Source organism: Chelmon rostratus, chromosome 11, assembly GCF_017976325.1.
Source record: "Chelmon rostratus isolate fCheRos1 chromosome 11, fCheRos1.pri, whole genome shotgun sequence".
NCBI lineage: Eukaryota > Metazoa > Chordata > Actinopteri > Chaetodontiformes > Chaetodontidae > Chelmon > Chelmon rostratus.
Window position 1 is genome coordinate 10,150,946 of NC_055668.1, and position 22,541 is coordinate 10,173,486.

At 40.6% G+C, this 22,541-nt stretch overlaps 2 protein-coding genes across 2 annotated transcripts; one reads left to right on the forward strand and one right to left on the reverse strand.

Moving 5' to 3' along the window:
- Positions 1 to 871: 871 nt before the first annotated feature.
- Positions 872 to 13,532, reverse strand: sft2d1 (SFT2 domain containing 1). Its single transcript, XM_041947737.1, has 8 exons — positions 13,308 to 13,532; positions 12,474 to 12,560; positions 11,264 to 11,346; positions 8,602 to 8,683; positions 8,327 to 8,362; positions 8,174 to 8,232; positions 5,499 to 5,528; positions 872 to 2,900 (listed from the first exon to the last, which is right to left on the reverse strand). Exons 1-8 carry the CDS (start codon positions 13,371 to 13,373, stop codon positions 2,861 to 2,863), a joined length of 483 nt encoding a protein of 160 aa, XP_041803671.1. The 5' UTR covers positions 13,374 to 13,532; the 3' UTR covers positions 872 to 2,860.
- A 2,228-nt stretch (positions 13,533 to 15,760) lies between these two features.
- On the forward strand, positions 15,761 to 22,496 carry lhcgr (luteinizing hormone/choriogonadotropin receptor). Its single transcript, XM_041946833.1, has 11 exons — positions 15,761 to 15,961; positions 17,891 to 17,962; positions 18,401 to 18,475; positions 18,563 to 18,637; positions 18,950 to 19,024; positions 19,118 to 19,195; positions 19,317 to 19,385; positions 19,488 to 19,562; positions 19,771 to 19,956; positions 20,239 to 20,307; positions 20,465 to 22,496. The coding sequence occupies exons 1-11, from the start codon at positions 15,789 to 15,791 to the stop codon at positions 21,663 to 21,665; spliced, it is 2,148 nt and encodes a 715-aa protein (XP_041802767.1). The 5' UTR covers positions 15,761 to 15,788; the 3' UTR covers positions 21,666 to 22,496.
- Positions 22,497 to 22,541: the final 45 nt, after the last annotated feature.

Sequence of the window (22,541 nt, forward strand, 5' to 3'; positions counted from 1 at the left end):
CATGTTCCCTCCGTCTTCCCCTCACAGCGCCTCTCTGCTGTCTTCCAGTCACTGGACCAGGTCACACACACATGATCACATTGTTTAATAGAGGATCAGCCTGAAAAATAGTAATATTCTTTAGGCCCTCCTTTGAAAGTGGCCACACAGGTGTAGTTTTCCTTAATCCGACTCATTCTTGGCCTATTTCTAAGAATTCCCATGAACTCTACATGGAAAAAAATATTGGAAATGAAGAACAACAAACTCAACATCTTCTTTAAACGGTCTTCATTTTGGTCCAGATTTCTTTTTCGTTAACAAATATGTACTTAAAAATGTAAACAAGTGGTAAAGACATCCCTTTAAAACTTGTATTTTAATGGGATGACTGACTTGATTTAAAAGCCTGCAAACATCTTTGCCCCAGAACAAGTTGAAAAACAAAATGTACATCTGAAAGTCACATTCTTCAGTTAAAGCAGTTCTACAGATGTTAAGTATCCCTCTCTGCGCCCTGCCCCTGTGATGTGCATATGGTCATAAAAATATGGTTTGGCCCTTGATGCCTAAAGATAACCCTGTCTGTCCTTGACCTGACAAAACATGCCACTGTCACAATGCAGTGTGATTTTACCCTTTCAGTCAGTCAATACAGTCTCGAATGTCAATGATGTACATATATGGCCCATTGTTGTTCTTTCAGCCATGTAAGCCCATGAAAGACATCTGGGGGGATATACAAATAGTCTACAGTATTGATTTCTCTTCCTTTCTGCTGTTATCTGCACTTTTAGCCTGACAGTTCCACAATTAATTCAACATGATTTTGTTTCCCTCAGTGTAGATTGTAAGAGGAAATCAATACTTGCTTCCAAATCTATACTTTATTTGTTACTGCCCGAGAAAACATTTCACCATTGAGTCATTCAAAACATTATTATTCAGTTCTTCTGGTGATTAATTCCACAACACATGGAATTTAAGTAAATTACCCTGATCATTTACATTATGGCGTATACATTACTTGTTTTAAAAGAGGAAATAATGAATATGCTACATTAGGCCCAAGACGTGTTGTGTTTGAATTTCTATCAGTAAAGTTGTGTTTGTATATATGTTTTAATGTAATCCTTTAACAAAATCAAAAAGGCCAACAGTCCACTGACTCACTCTTCCAATAAAAAAAACAGGCAATTAAATTACCCATGACAACACAGGCCAAGTTATTTATTCATTTTTACAGGATGAGCTGGATCATTAAGCTGAAGAGGACACACAGACTTGTTTAATTTCAGTGCTTGCTGTGGCGTGGGATCCCCTCTCCTCTCTGACATAACAATGGATTAGATGTAATGAAGAGGAAACAGTTGGGAGGACTCTGACAGATTGCCGGGGTCAGGGCTTCATCCCGAAACTTCTCTGTAATCCAAAAATGGCGGGCAAAGAAAACCGATCACAAAAACAACCACGCTTCTCCTCATTCAACAGAATTATTCTATCCCGAAGATTAATTGCTCAAGGATTCACTGGGTCTCTGCCAAGTTAGCTGAACAAGTAGTACTGAGGGGAGATTTGGTCCATGCTAATCCAGCACCACATTATACAAGCGCCTAATGAAACTATGTGGGGGCTGCACAACAGGAAGTGCTGTTATTTAGTAGCATCAAGCAGAAAAAAAAACCTGGAGGCATGCTTGTTAAACCTATAGCAAATCCTGCAGCTCATACACAGGGAGACCGGGTGCACTGGGACTTTCAGTATGTGGCTATTGATGCCACATTTAGATACAATTGTTTTAAAATCATTATTTCACTTTATAAAAAATATCTTGGGAGAGACCCGTGACTGGTTACCATTCCAAGGTGCTCTATAAAGAAGAAGAAGAAGAAGAAAAAAAAATTCTCCTCATCAGGATAATGTGAACATCTGCACCACAGATGGGGGGAAGGCTGAGGTTAGGAATCTTATGGAGGAGGTTGTCATGACAACCGCATCCTCAAAGGCTATGCCATCATGCCGGAGCAATACAGGGAACCCGATGCAAGCTACGCTGGGTTATTAGGTCACGTCAAAACCACAATGCTCAGAAAAGCGTAATTAACTGGGTCATTGCTACATCTGGCAGGAAATCAAGTTTAAGCAATTTTAATGTAATTTGATGAGCTAAGGGGGGGCAGGTGTGTTCAAATACATGTTGAGGACTAACAGACTAGACAGGAGATGCTTTTTTAAATCTCTTTAGCTGGAAAAACCTCAAAAGAGCTGTGATAGAGCTATCATATATCCCAGTGCATCATCAGTGAAGCAGTGCCTCAATTTCCTAAGGGGAAATAATCATAAATAAACATGGAAGCACATCTGAGAGCCTCTTTATACATCAGTGCCTCATAGATAGACAGAACGCAGACAGACGGTGTGTTTTAATAATGCTTGTGTGTAAGAAGTCAGAACACCATTTAAAAATCCAGAAGTAAATGAAATCTCACACTGTTTAAGATGTAAATATATGGTTGGTCACTATGTCAATAATGTAAAGGCACTTGTGTTGCAAATAACAATGTATAGCAAAGTCAAAATCACTTCCCTGCACTTAAATGGTATAAAATCCTCTGAAAATAGGAATATCTTTAAATATATTATGCATTAAAGGCACTCATGTCTCTCACATCAAAAGCAAAAGAAAAGTGTTATAATCTGATTATAGTTAGAGACCTTCAGCTAGACTTAAAAAGCAAGAATTCACAGTACGAAAAAGCCACAGTAAAAATCTGATCTGGATATAGGTACAAACAATACAGATGTATATTTTACAGAGCCACTGTTCTTGCACTTTGCATTTCAGGACCAGTCTTCCAATGAAATTGTGAAGTAAGGTGTCCTAACTCAGACAGGTTGTGAAGCATTTCATCACAGCATCCCTGCAGAAAAAAAAACAAGCAGAGAAAAGATCTAAGTAACAGCATAAACAGTGAGACAAAGGAAAGAAATAGGTGAAAAACAAATGCTGCTTGTGTGTTGATTTAAAAATTCTCCAGGAAAAAATAAGCCGAGGCAAAATTCTGTCACGCGTACAAAATTAAAAGCGACCAAAAAAAGCACTTCCATCCTTTGTTACGATGATTTGGGTGGGGCTCGTCATGAATAAGTGAGTGTGTTGTGGCGGGGAAGCACCACATGTTCAGAGTGATGGGGGCTCCCTTTCTCCAGGTACTCTGTGTTGAGGGATGATGCAATACGAGCGATCACCATGGTTACCACAGATCGCTCCTTTCTCCCCTCACACCGCTTCCTCTTGCCTTCGGTGTGTTGCTATGCAGACTTCGCCCGCAGCCACAGTCAAATTTTGGTGGAGGAGGTGTGAAAGCCGTCAAGGTTAAAAGGAGAAGGGGGGATCATAAGCAGTCTGAGGGGGGGAGGGGAGGTCAGTGGACAGAAAAGAGACTTGCTCCTTCAAATGCTGTGGTCGTCCCTCTGATGCATCAACAGAAAACGCTCAGAATCCTCACACTCTTCCTCCCATACAGCCTGAGGTTTGCTTTTATATATTCACTCGAGGCTTGATGCTATTTTTGCTTCTCTGAAGCCCTCATGAAAAAAATATCAGTCTCAGAGACTTTCCTCCATTTCTGATTAAATATCAGAGCAACAGTAGCCCTAAAGCACGGTGGGAAGTGCACATGCAGCAGGTTTTAGTGCCCTGGTCTGCTGGCGTAAGAGGTTATAATAGGCAACAAGGTAAAATACATTAAAGGATCAAGTCCAATGGCCATGTGGTGTTGTGGCTGGCCAGGTATCACCATTTGTTTGAACACAGACAGGAATAGGAACAGGCTGCAGTCTAATGCTTTTTAGTGTGTCACTCAGATTGACACAGAGGTCTGTGACTAAAATATGCCGCCACTCCGTGACAACATGGCTGACAATAGAGGGCTAAATGATCAAATCTAAATTAAATGAAAAATGGATTAAAGTAAGAAGCTTAAGGAGGGACAATGATGTTTTGACAAAAAAATCTAATAACAAAAGGAGTAACAAGTAAATAAGTCATCACCAGGATTTTAACAGTCAGCCCAAAAACTAGCTGTCAAATATGAATTTCTCCATAGGAATTTGGTTTTTGGAAGGGTGGCACAGGAAAAGGTCTTTGTCTCAGCTTTGCATTGTTGTCAGCATTTGGGTTGGGGGAGGGGGAGCTCGGGGTGGCTACGGGACGTCTCTCAGCTGTCAGGATGGATTATAGGGTCGCCCAAATACACAAGGCACTTAGTGTGGGGGCTGTATGGGGGCTCTGGACCTCACCAAATGAGACATAACCCTGTTTACAGCTGGACTGACAAAACAACATCACACCTCATGCTTGGCTTAGGGAAAGCATTGAGGTGGTACACCATATGGGCCAATCTGAGAAGAGGACATCCGAGTTTTCAGGGAGAATTTTTCTTTCATTTAAAACTCTGTACTGCCGGGATGACCGTCGCCAAAAGACTCATATTGAGGGAAAATCACTCTGGAACCCATTTCTTGCCCACCTAGACTGGGCCAGGGGAGGATGAGAAAGACACCGAGCCAACTTCTCATGGCCCCTGTTTGAGATCCAATGGATCACACTCTTTAGCACTCAGAGCCACTTGTTATCATCCAAACAGCTTTAAGGCCTTTACTATTGTTTTAGTCTATTTTATTTGTGATTCTTTATTATTTCAATCTATTTTCTTGCACATCTGAGTTTACCTGTTGACTGTTTTTGTTGATTTGTTTCATTGTCTTCAGAAAAGCCTTAAAATATTACGACGAAAATTTCTGTCGTATGATTTCAAGGCTATATTATCAACAATTATGAGCGATATAAAGCACAATATTATATGTACAATAAAGAAGAGCAAGTAACCTGTGAGAAAGACCATTATGTGACCATGAAATTTTTTGTCTTTGTCTTTTATGGAGGACAGTCTAGATCTAATCAAAAGTCTACACCGTGCTTTAACACTAAAGAGCTTAACATAAGCTCATCACAAGCTACATCAGTGGAGAAATATTTAGGAAAATCTGGCTAAAGGAGCATTATTCCACAAGAAATGATTTCATTTAGATATCATGGATAGGTTAAAGCAAATGACGTCAAAGGGGGAAAGCACAGAGGAGTGTGAAACAACAAGCTGCCATTTGTTTGACACTGCACTAGTCGTGGGGGGGATTACAGCCATATGGTGGAGGCAAACAGTAGTTGGAGGTAAATAAAAACATGTTTTCATTGGAGGGTCACTCATAGTATTCCCTCTGGTCTGTCGTGTATGGTAGCACTGTGTCATTTGTAGACAGGGCATTATTGAGATATAGATAGTAGCTGAAAATGTTTTTAAGTTCTCCTTTGTCAGCACCTGGTTTCTCAGAAGTGGCTGAAGTGAAGGGTGTGCTCTGACAGTAGGTATACAAACGAACATAACATAAATGCAGATACATCACTTCAAGGTCAATGCAGACAAAATGCAAATCGTATAATCATCATCTTGTCTTACCTGGCAAATGGAATGTAAGAGATGCTATACCTGAAACAGAAACATTCAAAACATCAGGATGAGGAAACACTGGCTGTTTAAGATACTGACATTAAATACAACAAGAAAGCATGAGGCCGAGTATGAGTATGTCAAACTAACACACGAGCTGTCGTTACTGAAACATCTGAAGCGAAGCTGTAATTTTTTTCACCATTCTATAGACAGTTTAAGATGTTTTGTAAATTACTGTACACACATTTTCCTGTTCTCCATTAAAAATCCCAAGATCTTTACTTTAACTTAAGATACAGTGTGGTCACAGTCTGTGAATAAAAAACAACAGGTCCTAAAATAGATTTTGGACTTAATAACAGCATAATAATGGCTTTCTGATGGGCAACACACCAAAATGTCAAGTAAGTGTTCAGGTGCTCCATCAAGGAGAAATCATTGGACTGAAGAGTGTTTGATGTTGTTCAGAAAGGGGATTAACCAAACATGACTGTGAATGAATTGAATAAACTGTAATCTTTGTTCTAATGACTCTGGACAGATTGGTAGCCAAACACTAAGTACAACAAAAACATGATACTCTGTTTGGCCAGTAAAAAAAGTCCCTGATCAAACACCTCATATATTTCAAATATGTAAGGAATCTGCTCCAGCAGCTGAATGATTAACACCAGCTCAAGCCTCATCCCATTTGACCCCCTGTTAGCGGGAAACCCTTGTACTGTCCTCATTTTCAAGTGAATGTCCTGAATGTCTTAACCAAATAAGCAAACTAAGTAAGTAAGTGAAGAAAAAGCTACCAGTGCTGTTTTGTTATTTAACTTCCCACTGCCTGCCATGCTCTACAGTGAGTCAGCGTCAGAGTCAGTGTGCAGTGCTTCAGTATCATATGGTCACCTCACAGAAGTCCGCCCGAGGACTGGACTTTGCCCACTTCTGTCTGTGTGGGTCAGTGGCGACGTCTTATTACAGAACCACCTTCACACAGACGTCTGAGTGCTTGCGTGGGAGCGCACTATGCCCCCCCCCCCCCAGTCTGTCGAGAATGAGCTCGCGATGTGTGACTCGTGGTTGCCACGGAGATGCCTCTGAGAACGCAGGCGGAGCGGAAGTGAATGTACTGCATGTGGGTGCGAAAACGTAGTTAGGAGGCTGACACAGTCCTGCTCAGTGGTGCACTGATATTGCCCGTTCCCTTTCTCCTGAGTCGATGGGGGTTTGTGTTTCCAAGCACGTTCACACACTGACTGACTTTTTTTTACTGCTGTGCAAATATGTTCAAATTAATGAACATACAGGTGCTGACATGCCCATACACATCACTCACAGGTCTTATTATTCACTGCTGCACTGGAACTCAACCCAGCTGACCTTATTATTATAGGTGCACTCTTCTCTGTCAGCTAGTTTGCATTATCTGAAGGATTCAGAAAGACATGTTTAAGACTGAATTTAAAATAACTAGGGCTGCGACTAGCTATTATTCACTTACAGTCTACAGTCTAACTTTGTCTTAAAAAAAAACATCCATCACAATTTCCAAAAGCCAAAAGGTGATGTTTTGTCCCACCATAAATCTGAAGCCCAAATATATTCCACTTCCAATGTTATAAAACTGAGAAACGCAGTAAAGCCTCACATTTTTGAGAAGCAGAAAAAAAGAAGTAAATGTTTAGATTTTTTTCATAAATGACATTAGCCATTAAGCAAATATCACATTTTTTGACCATCAGTTTTCTGTAGTTCAACTGCTTGATCAACAAACTAAATGCTCCTAATGAAGACAGATATCATGGCAAAAAAAAGTTGTTTTAAGTTTAGTAAAGCAGATGAAATGACAAAAAACTTTGGATCCTGCAATAAAATCTTGTGAATTAGCCTAATTGATTCTAAATGGAGGACATTAAAATAGTTTCATTCTTTATTTCACATCCTTATAAAACTTATTAAACTAACTAAGGAACCAGGGGTACCATGTATTCTCATTCTCTGGATCGTTTACCTGTGACTTTAGTAGTAGTCATGACCCATGAGACAGCTGGAAGAGACTCAGTCTTGTGTGTAAACAACACGGGCGGAAATTCATGTCTGTCTCTACGTCTCTAAGTAGTTCCTGGCACCACCTCTTCCTCTACAGGCCAAAAATACACTGAACTACAACGATGCCTGGCAATGTTCCTGCCAGTCTTCTTACAACATGACTGGCCCAACAAGCAGACTGCTCAGGGAAACTAGGGCAAGTCAATCTCATCAAAGTTTACTGACTGCATTATGTGTGCGCCTTATTATCATAATGTGACACTTGTATGGTACGACATTTACTTTTTATAGTCTGAGGTAAAAAGGCTTTACTTATCCTGTGAAGACATGATGCTCCAAAACAACGGAAAAATTCAGGTGCCGTGTGGTTGAGTGTGTAGTGTGACAATGGTCGTGCAAGTTTAACCATTTATAGGTTTAGCTGGGCACGTGCCAACAGCAGTAAATCAGCTTAAAGCACCCGCACTGTCATTAACTCAACCCACAGATATTTAATGCAAGCCAAAGCAGCTGGAGTACAGTTCAGGACAGACGGCTCCATCTGAGTGGGTCTAAGTGATGAGTAAATGAATACGACGATACTACACACTACATACCCTACTACAGAGGGGAGATGGCGGAGACTGTGAGCTCACACTTACCATGTCATTGCCAAAAACTGAAGAATGCAGAATATGATAGCCAGTCCTTTTTTATGCCACTGTAAAATAAAACACAAAATAGTTATTCTGATAGTTGTAAACTAAAACAATAAAGGCAGTCACTGGCTTTAAAACTATGTATTATCTACTTACCCAAAACACTGCACACAGTGTTAAGACGAGGCAGAGCTGGTGGAAGAAGAAAGGATGGTTATCTTCTTGTACGCTTGCAGAATAATGTTTGCTTTCTTTTAGTAATTCACAGGAATGATTAAATACTATCCACAAAAAACATTAAATCTTCCAACAGAAAAAAATCAACAGTATCCAGATGAAATGTGTTGTAATGATAAGTGACTTTATCTCTAGCATCTGTAGCATCTGGCTCAATTTAAGGTCAAAATTACAGTCAAACACACAGTATTTACCAGCATAACAATGGTGGCTATCAGTCTTGTTGGTTCAAACATGCGCTTCAGTTGTTTCAGAGGTCCCATGAGGAAGCAGGTGCTTTAAAAGAACAAAAAAAGAAAAGTTAGACTTTTTACACATCAGTAAGCATTCATTACTGTGGTGTATTTTCATTCCTCTACCCAGACACCACCTATCAAACAGTGCAGCCAAGACCACCCTTTGCTTTGTTTGTTTAGCATGGCAGATGTTGTGCTAATGCTACTTACCAATGTTCAACTATTTACTAAAAAAAGCTTTGTTTTTTTTCCAGTAACACTGTTGAAAATGATGAACTGTACAAATGTCATCTGAGTGGCTATGACAGAGAGAATGCACGCAAATTTCTTTACACCTCCACATAGTATCTGCAATAATTTGGATCAAAAATGAATACTGAAAATATAAACTCTATGGTCTTAGTGGATTCCAGAATAGTCTTCAAATTTACACACAAACAAATCCCTTCTGAGTGTGGCCACCCACAATAATCAAATTTACACTACATGTTGCAATTATTAGCGGGTAAATATTTCATGGCAAACACTATGATGACACATACAAAACCTCCTACATGATGCATGCGTGACGTCAGTAAATGTAACTAGACAAAGGCTTTCCTCGCTGGCGAGGCACGCAGCTCTGGGCTCAGTTGAGCTGAGTGGGTAGAGGGAGTCTGTGTAGCGTCACATCTGTTAGATGAGACACGAGAGCAGTGTGTGTTGACGCAGGCTGTTTCTACTGGTCTGCTGAGAGGGATGGATGCTTTTTATCAACTGCTCAATATGACAGAGACACTAATGTCTGATGATGTCCACGCACACACTCCGCTACTGCTGATTAGGTAGAAGGATGGCAGCGATGTTAATGCTATTACCGATACGTAACTAATGCCGTTTTGTTTAATGTCAAGAGAATCTGTCTATGAATGTTACTTTGATTAAAAAGTGAAGTTGTCAGCTCAAGTTTGATTTATAGATGGATTCTTATTCTGGTTCCTGCACAAAAATGACAAAACAAAATAAGAAAAGACACCCTAACAAGCCTGCATTGATAAAAAAAATCATCAAAATGAACACTTTTATTGTTGGTTGAAAGTAGATCATATTATTGACAGAACAAAGCCATACATGTTAGACACATGTTTATTGTTTTAGTATTTTAACGCTTGCATCTGACCCATCGTGACAATGATTATCATGTATTTTGACATAACCTTCTACTACGGTGGTTGAAATGAATCAAGCAATGGTCTCTGTGTAATCCTCTTGGAGTCAGTCACATAACGATGACAACTGGTTTAAGATGCCCAGAATATGACACGCTCCTGGTTTGTATTGGTAACCTGGGCTATGAAAGCAGAAGATGACCCAGTTTCTTGACGCGTCTAAACCTCCTCGATATGTGATACCTGAAATAGAGACTGCCCTGTCTGAAAAAAAAAAAAAACACCTCTCGTCAATGGTTCACTGTCTGTCAAAGAAGTCAAGACGTCATGATTATATTCAGACCCTGGAATACCGAGATTCAATAATGCATAATATGTAAAATCCAGTAGGCTGCTGATGTCTAGTGAAGATAAAATTCTAATCTTATTTAACTGTTACATAAAGATATTCAGAACTATAAACAATACAGAAATGACAGCACACAGCCACATCCTACAGGATATTGACTGAATCCAAGTCACACCACAAAAAGGAAACTTTAAACTGATTTTAGCCTTAAAACTTAATTTACTGCACTCCATTACAAGTTTGCTTTATGTGTATCACCAGTGTGAGTGGTACTGTGATTACAGATTGTAAGTATGGCGTCATGTCACTGGGAAGGAATTGATCTTGCATACTTCTATACAGAGTAGACATCATTTACTCAATATACTCCCACAGAAAACAGGCTGGCAAATAATAATATGATTAATGTCTGGTCTACTCTGAGAAAGAGACACACAGGAAACACAGCAACTATTCTGTTCCCACTGACCATTGTCTCTCTATATTGAATCATCTCCCTCTGACTTTTACACAACACACACTTGAGCAGCAGGGCTGAAGAATTAATCGCATAATAATCTAAAATCACAATTAAATAAAGATAAATAGGTGCAATATTAACTCTATTGCAATTACAGTGTCTGCCCTGTTGCATCAAATGGTGCAATCCCTATTCACAGGTAAGCCTGCCTAACCAAATTTTTTTAATTCATGTAGCGGTTAACCATCTCTGCTGCCCAAGGTTGAAACTGCAGGTTAGAGCATTCTCACATCATCTTTTAATGAAGCAGACTTTATGTTTAGGTTTAGGTACAATGTGATTGCAAAGGCAGCTTTCTTTTCATTTAAACTGTAGAGACACCAAAAATGTATAATCATCTAATGCTAATCTGTTTAAATAATAGAAATTGTTGTTTTAGCTATAATCCTGTAGTCTGGAGCAGAACCAGTAGTCACCACTGTTTATCATCAAGCATAGAAGCAAACCTTGGAGAAATATGTAGGCAAAATTATTTCAGAGTGTATGAGCCTGGTGTTTCATAAATTGTTGTATTTCTGGCACTGCGCCATACTTGTGAGAAGAATATATCAAGACATTACAAGTCTCTGACCTGCCAAATTGATATGAACTGAAGAGTCTTACCTGGCAAGAGCTGCGACATTCCCTAGTGTGTAGAAGACAGCAAAAAGCTTGATTCCGTTTGGAAGGAAGAGCAGTGCTGAACCCTGTTAAAACAGCAACAGTCTCTGTCAGATACACAGAATAATGTCACAATGCTTCAATTTAGGTGTAGCAAAGTAATCATCATACCAAGTAGCTAAATGAATCCTGGATTGTAATAAGATTGAAGGCTGAGATGTTATTTCTTTTGTGGGGAAAAAAAAAAGGAAAACAAGGAATTCAGTGGACTGTCCTCCAGTTTCATTGAAACATAATGGGCTCCCCCTGGTGCCTAAACAAAAAGGTTTTATTTAAGAATCACTGCCTGCATTCTATTATAATCCACATACATGTTACCAATGCCGATCATCTTCTGTGAGGAAAACTGGTGGCACACTCTGAGTGTGAACAGAGTATGCTCTTCACCAAGTTTGTGGGGGCCTGACATGTAGAGAACACACTTTATTAATAAAGCTGTTGCAGCTTAACGCAATACAGACGAGGCAGCTAATAACACTTTAATTATGCGCTGTTATTTATTGTGGGTTGTAAGGACATTCATAATAACCTGAAGCAAAGAACTGAATCTCATAAAAGGAGCAAACTCAAAACATTACTTATTTCTACAGAAAATGAGTGTTGGGACCCCTGTGGCTCAGGGGTAAATGGTCAGTGAGTTTTAAAATGTATGAAAGGAGAACAAATTAAGAAATTTGAAGAAGTGTTCGTTGACAGATGCACTGAGATCTCTGACTCTGTGAATTTCAACCACCAAGGCCTGCACTTCTTTGTCAGTGTGAATTATCACTGCGCTTCAGACTGTGCCGCCTGTGACAAGACTTCCTGTAATCTGAACTGCAAACGACACACTGCGAACTGAAACTTTCAGCTCTTTTTTCCTGACACAATTAACTTTTATGTGTTAATCAAGTAGATGTCACTTTAAACTGCAAGTGCGAGGGAACAGGGATTTGTTTTTGATGCCAATGGTGGTGACCCATGTCAACAACGTGAGGGTTTTATAGAGCCTACAAACCAAACATAGCACAAGAAAAGCTAACTTGGACAACTGCAGGAGTACTAGCAGCATGTGTGTGTGTGTGTGTGTGTGTGTGTGTGTTCTGCTTTGTCTGCATTCCTCAAGTCAGGCAGAACATAAAAGCTGCCTGTTCAACATAACAGAGAAACTCACGAGAATTGAACACAGGATGCCTCCAGCAAAGCATATGACGAACCATTTCACCCTGGTGCTGTAGCTGAGAGAGGTGGCATCAAGGACCTGGTGAGAACAATGGGAGGATGTCACAAGGCGAACATAATGGCCTGCAGAAAGAGCCACAGGCTTCCTACTGATGATTTAATCATGTTGGCTAGAGCCAAGCAAATAACACCCAGCTACAGTATTATCTTACAACACAAACACACACACAGCACAGGTTTAAGTTAAAGGTACAGATCACTACTCAGTGCAATGTGCTTAGGCAAAAGAACTGATAAAACCAAACCGTAAAGAAGAATATGCAAAAGAAATGCAGGTCTACAACCATGGGTGTGCCACAGTGAAACTTTAACGGCAACAGATTAAAAAGTACCATCACGTAATATAAAAACACAGGGTTCAAGTCAGCACCTTACCTCATTTCCTCCTCATCGCGAACGCGTGTAAAAAGTATAAATAAACAAACAATACAGTTCATTAAATGCTGACAGATCGTGATTGCTAGCTTTAAACGGGAATAAAACACGCCGACTAGAAACATGACAGTTCAACTGTTTTGCTCGCTAACGTCAAGGGGAAGCTACAGAGCTAGCCAAGCGTTATCAGACATCTTCACTAACAGCTACTAACTACCGTTAACTGTAGAAAAATAAAACCCCATTACCATTAACAACAGCGTTATGAACATTAATGCTGAGTCACAAACATGAACTTATTCTGTCCCAGTTATACGTTTTAAATGACATTTTGTAAATTTACGTTAGCATTAGCAAGCGTATATTGTCATACAGTACGTTAGCTAGCTACCTGTGCAGTGAGACCCAACTCTTCATTTTCCTCTTGGCCGCTTAACACACGACGAAGCTTGTCCATTGCTACAGGCTAGCTGGCAAAATGTTCAGAAAAAGCTCAAGTCTTAATTTCTTTATTTCTAACTATACGTACGTCTGCTGTTTATGTCTACAAGCTGTGATCGCAGCAGTTGCAAGTTTAACTTCCTGAACGATGCTTTCTGTGAGTGCTGACTTAGAATCGGTTCGTTTGCAGCCAGTGTTGGCCTTATTCACCGGGGAGGTGTTTCAATAACAGACCACAGATCAGCTAGTGACGGCGACTTCACCATGCCCACTTCGCCGGAACTGTTGCTGCCTTTCAATGCTGTCGGAAATTACAAAATTCAATGCGTAGAAACGAACCGAAAGTGTACCGACAATGTGTTGGCATTTTGGGTGTGACTGACTGTTGGCGTATTACAGTTTATTCAATTTAAAGGATTTGGTAGAAAAAACATTAACTAAAGTAAAAAGCCACTCATTAATTAAAATAATGTACAAAAATAATTTTATATATTACGAAAACTCTTTTAAAACTTGAGCGGGTAAATACCTTTATCAAAATCAGTGGTCTGAAAACATCACCATTTAATGACCAGTGTTTCTGTGATCGTTTTGCTTTTTCACTTTTTTTCACATACTTCTAAATTACTCTTAACTATTTTAAAATACACGGTCTAAGTTTGACCAGTGTTCATGCTCCCCGCTGTTACTTTCCTATTGCTTTGTCGCCACCTAGTGGACATATAACGACAGGTCAGGAAACGGTTGGCACTGACAGTACAGCATGTCCTTCTTGTAATGACCATGCTTGGTAGTTTCGCTTGCTTATCTTGTGCAGAGGGCGTTTTGACTAATTCCATGCATAACTTTAGTGCTTGCTAACCCATGCAAAAGGCAATGGATGTAAAACGCAATTGTTCTAATGCATTTAAAAGCTAAACATTTGACAAAATGTTCAATAAATTAATTCATGTATTTATTTACATTTTTTGCAGACATTGTTGGACAATTCCTCAAAAACTTGGTATTTTAACAGAATGATATGTGTTGTGTTTCCTGGTGCCCAAAGTGCCATGTTTTCAATTTCACTACAGAATATAGTGTTTCTGCATAACATGTGATAAAACATTTTGTGTGGCAAGACTATACAAAGTTGCCTTGCCTTTGTCAGGAACATAACTGGTGCCAAACGAGATACAGTTATGGGAGTCTTTTAACTTTGGGTCACGCTGTCCTCCTGAGGGACATAGTCATTGACTTGGCTTTTTATGTGTAAGCCAGCAGAAATTGCAATTATCCTTAAATACACATAAATTGCAGGCACAAGAGTTAGTAAACATAATGAAAAGGAATGGGTGGCACAGAAAGCACACAACTCATTCTGACCGTCCTCAAGATTGCTGTGCATTTGCAGATATACAGCAGACTAAATCGAAGCTATTGAGCATCATACTAACTGCTGCATTTACAGATAATGTGAGACATTACTTGGAAATATGTAAACAAAATGGAAAACTTTCATTCTCAGACACAGCAGAGAAATAATCCTACTCACTTTTACAATGAAACTAGAGTAAACATCCTGGAGACTGGAGTCAACTTATCTGTCACCTTTGGAGCTGTTCACTATGGTACAGTTTCTTATAAACATTGTTCATGAGTTAGAATACATTCATAATAACTAATGCTCATGAAAAGTGGAAGCTGAAATCAAAATATTTAAGTTTGTCAAGGAACAAATCAAGGCCTTGGTTGTTCCAGAGATAACAGCAACTTGAAATGCCAGCATGCATGGAACATGCAAATATTATGTCCTTGGTTGTTTTATTTTGCATGTTAGCTCGTTGCTGTAGGAGAGAATGGGTGAATGAGAAGCAGTTTATAAATGCAGTAATTTGCATTTAGCGGCTCATTGCTCCCTCGTTTTATAAAAATATCTCCTTAATCATGAATGTAAAGGTGATCTGTTCCTTTAAGGTACTTATGCACAATTAACCGTAATATGACAAGCGCAAGTAGAGGTGAAGGTTTTCAGTTGATCAAAAGTGCTTGTAAGCACATGTGCTTCGTGGAAATGTATACATTTCATGTTAAATGTTAATAATCCTCCGCACTCTGAACTGTAACTGTGATTTAAGACCTGTCACCTGTCATCTTTAAACTTTCCTTACTGTAAAGGGCACACCTGAAATATTCAACCACCAACTGGCCCAAAAAACTTTGCCATCTTTACTATCAGGCGTAATTGCCTGCTTTTCACATTATTGTGAATACAACTTCAAGCTCAGCCGACTCTTTGCGACGCACGAACCACTTGATGAGACGTTGAGCATCAGGTGTCTGACATTCCCCTCAGTCGCAGCTAAAGACACTTTAAGGAAGGACCAGCTGTGTGAATGCGCAGCATTCAGCGGACATCCCGGCTTCTGTGTGTTTTCCAGACAGCACGACTATGTGGACGTCGCTGCCATCGCTCTGGTTTCTATCCGTCTTAGTCTTGTACGGGTGCGAGTGCCCTTCGGGATTCGGCTGCCCGAGGATCTGCCGCTGTTTCTCCAACACAATCAGATGCAATAACGTGACACAGGGGTCAGCGCTGGTGATGGACCACAGGGATAAAAGACTGTAAGTTCACACTACTGACATCGACTTTTGAATGTGGTAAAGACTGCTGGTGACGCGTGCACGATGTGATACATTTACGATGAATGAAGTGAGTGGTCAGTCTGGACTGACAGCTGATATGCCTATCTTTGTTAATGTATTTGGTGCTACAATTATCACAGGTGCAATTCATGTCTATCTGTTGTTTTTGTAATGCAACCAACTGCTTACCAAGACTATTCAGTGCGTATTTACGCACGGAGCGCGGACTCACCTGAAACACACTCGCTTGGTCACATGTTGTTCTGCGCTTGAATTTAAGTCAGTGCACGGCTACTAAGTGACTTTGACATATTTCGCCCTTTTCACATTCGATTCGATCGTATTTGAATGATTTGTTGTGATGTGTTCGCGTCTGCGCTCGCTTCTGTCCTGACAGCTATTTGAGTCAAAGCGCGCTGCCATACAATACTCTAACACGCACTGACTGCGCGTGCTTAATTTGTTGGAGCCTTTTCCAAGCACTTCCAAGTTTAAAGAAAGATGTCTGTCATGATTTAGTGTTAATTCAAAATGTCACCTATCAGTTAAAAAAAAACCTTGGACCACCCCCCAGCCATTAGTAAAATGACAGGATGCGTTTTTTTGTTGATGTCCTGACATCACCCACTGACAAGAGGTTTAACAGTTAAAGCCAACAGAAATCTTATCAGGTGAGGTCTGGGGTGCATCTCTGTCTGGAGTTCCAATACTTAAAAACACTGGGGAAGCCTTAATTTAAGCATTTAAACTAAATGTAGTCTAAAACCATTTTATACGTAGCTTTTTTCTGACAACCCACTGGGGAGGAACAAATTCCACCTTTATTTTTTTTCCCCAAACATGGGCGTTCTTATCATTTCTATCGCTTCAGTATCAATGGTGCCAAAGACAAATTGTGCTCGGTCAGTATACATGCATGTGTAGGCCCAACCAGACTCAGCTGCGTTACATGTCACTTTTAATGAACGTTGTTTGGACAATGTACCTTCATATAATCCTGTATTCATTCCCCGTACTTTTCTGTTTTGCACTTGAACACCTCATTATAAGTTTGTAATACTTTTAATAACATCAGATAAAAAAAGTTTTGGGTAGACCAAGAGTATGTTGCAGACTGAAGGACGTCATCTTGTGCTTAATGTTTATATTTGCTGCGTCATGCTTTACCTCATTTAGCAAAAGTACCGCACAGGGCATTACACTGCGGGCCCTGCATGTGTGCAACTTAATTGCCTGTGAAGAGAATGTCAAGTTGATCTCACACGGTCAAGTACACGGTGCATACTCTCAGCCTTTGGGGTCTCTGGGCGTCGGAGCTCAGTTTTAGAGGTCAACGACTGACACAAGCCTTGAAGATGGAGAATCTTGACCTCGCCTCTTGTAAATCACGGAACGTTGGGTCTCTCCTGATAAGCGTCCATGAAGGCCAGCCGCTTCATGCATGCATCAAACGACACCAACACAGCAACCCCAGCACACATGCACGCACACAAAACTAACTGACGTCACCACAGGCTCAATGTGCAATGGTTGGAGTCAAGAGGTGATCAAATTGATTGGGGAAAAACTTTGTTGTATGTTTCACATCCAGTGTGAAACACAGCGTGAAACCACATCTTACTGTATACATCCATGACAAGAGAAATTATCAGTGTGACTGGATAGGTTGGAACTTAACCTGGAAGTCATGAAGTGAATTTCAAAGTGCATGAAGTGAGATTTGCTGACAAAGACAATGTTTCTTTATTGGCACATACAGTAACTGTGGTCTCAGCATTAAAATGTCCTCCTGTGCTCTATATTTAAACCATGTGGGATACTTACCTTTTTGTTGTGGTGCTTTAGAATCTGTCTTTGATTATCAGATATTTTGAAATGATATATGCCTCTCCATATTCTGTTTTCCAGGTTTCTCTATCACTTGTCTCTGCACACTATTTCGAGCCATTCTTTTGAGGGTTTGAAGGGAGTCCAGAGGATGTAGGTATCATCTTACCTCCACTGACTAACTCTGACTTCAATAATCTGACATTTTGTCATATAACTGCAACCAAAGCTAGTTGTCTCACATGTTTTCAGTCTGTGCTTTTCTTCCCTTAGTAGTCACTAGTCAACTAACCCTAGATGATCATGAATCAACTTCCTCCACTTCTTGCAATATGAATTATTTCAATGCAAATTTGATGTGAATATGAAAGACTGATGCAGTGCCAGTTCCCTAATGTACAGAACAGGATAACAACAGGTTCTTTTTTAATGTTTTTCTCTATAACTTTGTATTGTTTTTGTGGTTAAACCTCATTCGGGTTTCAGGGCATGACTCCATCACAGGAATAAGTCACAGACCGAACAGTGTTACATGTGAAAGTCCCTGTTCTTTGGATGGTTTTAATTGTTTTGTTTCTGCTCTATGCTCAGTGAGATTGCCCAGAGTGTAACCCTGGAAACCATTGAGACACTAGCGTTTAATAACCTTCTCAGCCTCTCTGAAATGTAAGTCTTTTCTGTGGTTATTTGAATCCATTAAACGGTTATTGTAACGCAGCAAAGTTTCATGTGATGTTTCATGTTGTTTTGCAGCTCAATCCAGAACACGAGGAGTCTGATGCACATTGGCAGAAGGACATTTAACAACCTTCCCAAACTACATTATCTGTGAGAGACCTAAAAATATGCAATTTAATATTTAATGTGTATATATATATATATATATATATATTAAGATTTAAAGAAACCAGAGAAAAACAGAGTGAAACGCCTGGAATTTGCAAAAGAACACAAGAAATGGAACTGGTATAAAGTGTTGTGGACTTTGGAGGCAAAAAAAGTCAATATTTTTAGATCAGTCAGGTGTCAGGTGGCTGTATATACGTTGTCACTGCTAAGAAGCAACTACATTTACATTTTGTTTACATTAAAACTCACAAAACAAATCCCAAAGTGACACATTTTCCTTTGCATTAACAGGAGCATCTCAAATACTGGGATAACAGTTTTTCCTGACATTACATCCGTCAGTTCCCTCGAATCAGAGTTTATCTTGTAAGTACATCTTTGCGAAGGTTTTAGAGACGAATCACAAATAAGGACAAAAAGCACATCACCATAGATACGTGACCTGTCGTGCTATTGCAGGGATATCTGTGACAACCTCTACCTACTGGAAATACCTCCAAATGCTTTCATCGGCATGACCAGAGAATATGTTACCATGTAAGCAGTGAAGGAAATCCCTTTTGATTGCTTTGCACTGTTAGTTGTGGGGAAATAAATGTCAGTCAGCTTGGTACTAATTCCTCTCCTTTAATCACAACAATCTTTCAACTGATTGCAGGAACCTGTACAACAACGGCATCAGAGAAATACATGACCACGCCTTCAACGGGACAAAGATAGATAAGCTGTAGTTTCCCACTTTTCCTTCTTCTTCTTCTGGTTGACGTAAGCTGAGTTTCTTCTCCTCATAGCAGTAAGCTCTTGCTGACCCTGCTTTTCATATTTTCAGGGTATTAAAGAATAATCGAAACCTCAGAGTGATCCACAGAGATGCTTTCAAGGGAGCCACAGGCCCTGGAGTTTTGTAAGTGGCACTGTCAAACCTTAATGCAGACTTTGTTTGCTAAGGTTTATTGGGGGAGAGGAGGAAAAGGGAGGATGATCAGAGATGATATGATGCTTAATGCCTGTAGATGCTTGCTGACTGACTGAAGGCTAGGTGGGGTAGTTTTCATCGACTTTTTGCTTTAAGGCACAGCCAGCAATGATCACAAAGAGACCTTACTTCACAGGGACGTCTCTGCGACAGCTCTTGCAAGGTTACCGCCGCACGGACTGGAGTCAGTTCTGGTGTTGTTCGCTCAGTCGGCGTACGCCTTGAAGAGTCTGCCTCCTCTGCAGGGGCTGCAGAGCCTGCGAGAGGCCCATCTCACCTACAACAGTCACTGCTGTGCTCTGTTGAGCTGGAACTCCAACAGGTGACTTACAGTGCACGTTCTACAGATTAATCAGGGATAGATTTGTTTGTGGACTGTCTCTGTAAACTCTGCCCCAATGATGTTCCAGTTTTCCCTGTCTGCTCCAGTGGTTAAGCACACTGAGAGCAGGACTTGGTTATTACAATATAAAACAAACACTACTGGTCTACTATGTAAGCACAAAATTGAGTTTGAGTGTCACATATGTGTCAGCCGATGCTAATCAGGTAATATTCAAGCAATGGTGGCAAAAGTTTTACATGATTTCCTTTTTTTTTCCAGGGACTTTCCCATGAATCCTGCATGGAATAATAGCTCTACATATTGTGATGACAGTGACGCGTCAACAAGGTCAAATATTTTTGTTTACCTGCTCCTGTAAGGGTTGAATCAAACTGCGCAGCTTTGGTAGTTACTGAAATGTTTTAGTGGCAGCCCCAGAACTGCTCACATTATATGCCTGAGTTTGAGATGAGCTAACCAGAACAATTTCCTCCTTTGAAAACAGGGTTCAGCATGTGATCGGAGCTTCAGCTGATACGACTCTTGTCATGGATGTGCCATTTTTGGAGGTTGAAGGGTTTGGAGACGTGAATTTCTACTATCCAGAATTGGACTTCTGTCAGACTCTACCAATTTTGGTTTGCACACCCGAAGCGGATGCTTTCAATCCCTGCGAGGACATCGCAGGTTTCAGTTTTCTCCGAGTGGCCATTTGGTTTATCAACATACTGGCCATCACAGGTAACCTGACAGTGCTCCTGGTCTCCTTCACTAGCCGCAACAAGCTGACGGTGCCTCGCTTCCTCATGTGCCACCTGGCTTTTGCAGACCTTTGCATCGGGATCTACCTCCTGATGATAGCCACAGTAGACTTGCGCACACACGGTCACTACAGTCAGCATGCTATTGAATGGCAGACAGGGCCTGGATGTAGTGCTGCGGGCTTCCTCTCTGTGTTTGGTGGGGAGCTGTCAATATACACGCTTTCCACCATCACCCTGGAGCGCTGGCACACCATCACCAACGCTCTGCAGATAGAGCGCCATCTGGTACTCACACAGGCAGCGAGCATAATGGCGGCTGGGTGGCTCATCTGTCTTGGGATGGGGATGCTGCCCCTGGTTGGTGTGAGCAGTTACGCCAAAGTCAGCATGTGCTTACCGATGGACATAGAGACTGGTCTGGCTCAAGCCTTCATCATAATGATCCTGCTCTTCAACGTGGGCGCCTTCGCGGTTGTGTGTATTTGTTACGTGCTGATCTATCTGGCTGTAAAGAACCCAGAGGTCCCCAGAAGAAGCGCCGACACCAAGATTGCAAAGCGCATGGCAGTTCTCATCTTCACGGATTTCCTCTGCATGGCTCCCATCTCCTTCTTTGCCATCTCTGCTGCATTCAAGGCTCCCCTCATCACAGTTACCAACTCCAAGATCCTGCTGGTCCTTTTCTTCCCCATCAATTCTTGTGCCAATCCCTTCCTTTACGCTATCTTCACCAAGGCTTTCAGAAAGGACGCGTATCAGCTCATGAGTGCCATGGGCTGCTGTGAGAGCAAGGCCAGTGTTTATCGCATGAAGGCCTACTGCTGCAAAAATTCAATCAAGAGCAACTTGGTATCCAATGATAAAGGACCAGGCACAGGTGTGAGGCTGGCTGCCATGGCAGAGCAGGGTTGTCACCTGAAAGAGGAAGAGGAGCTCACCTGAAAGAGTAAAGATGCAAAACTCTTTGAGCCTGCTGATAGGACAATAGAAGAGAAATTGAGGAAAAACAACTCATTCTGGATTATGAGGAAATCATTTACTTGTAGGCATCTAACATGTTGACTCTGACGACACATTTCATTCTGCACTGTTGGAGATGGTCACATTTTTTAAATGAAAGTTTAAGAAAATCGTATTAAGTAAACTCTGTTGACTGCTACGACATCAGGTGCCTTTTCCTAACAAATCTAATATTAGCTCAGCTCACTGAATGGGCCTTTTTCCTAGAAGACACGTTGACTGGTCATAAAAGGAAAAGTATAACTAATAACATTGATGATGCTCTGTTTAATCCGAGTAAGCCATGGGACAGGAAAAACTTAAATGGAATGGAGCAGTCACTGCTGGCATTAGTCCCACCGGTATTTTTCCTGCTTATCACATGTCAAAATATGGCTCCTGAGTGAAGGGGCTATGGCAAGGTGGACAAAATGGAAATGTACAGAAGAACAGCTACTACATGAACCCTTGTTGTTTTATCAGTCACTCTCAAGAATAGACTTTCAATCTCAGCATAATTGGATGATCTAAATGGACAAGCCCTTAAAATGCTCTTAAAAAATGGAAGTTTATAATTCCTTAAACACCGGGCACAGTTCATCTACTGACTGTGTAAAGCTCCAAAACATCTACTGTGGACCTTGTGGTTAGATTGAGTGATGGCCTTCATCATAATTCATCAGATTCATTAGCAGTTGCAGTAAAAACCAAGCCATACTCTGCCTCTGTCGATTAACTTCAACTCTGTTTTTAATATATGTCAAATAAATTGCTTTATCCTGAGCTTGGCTGTGTGTGAGCTTGTCTGAGTTACAGGCT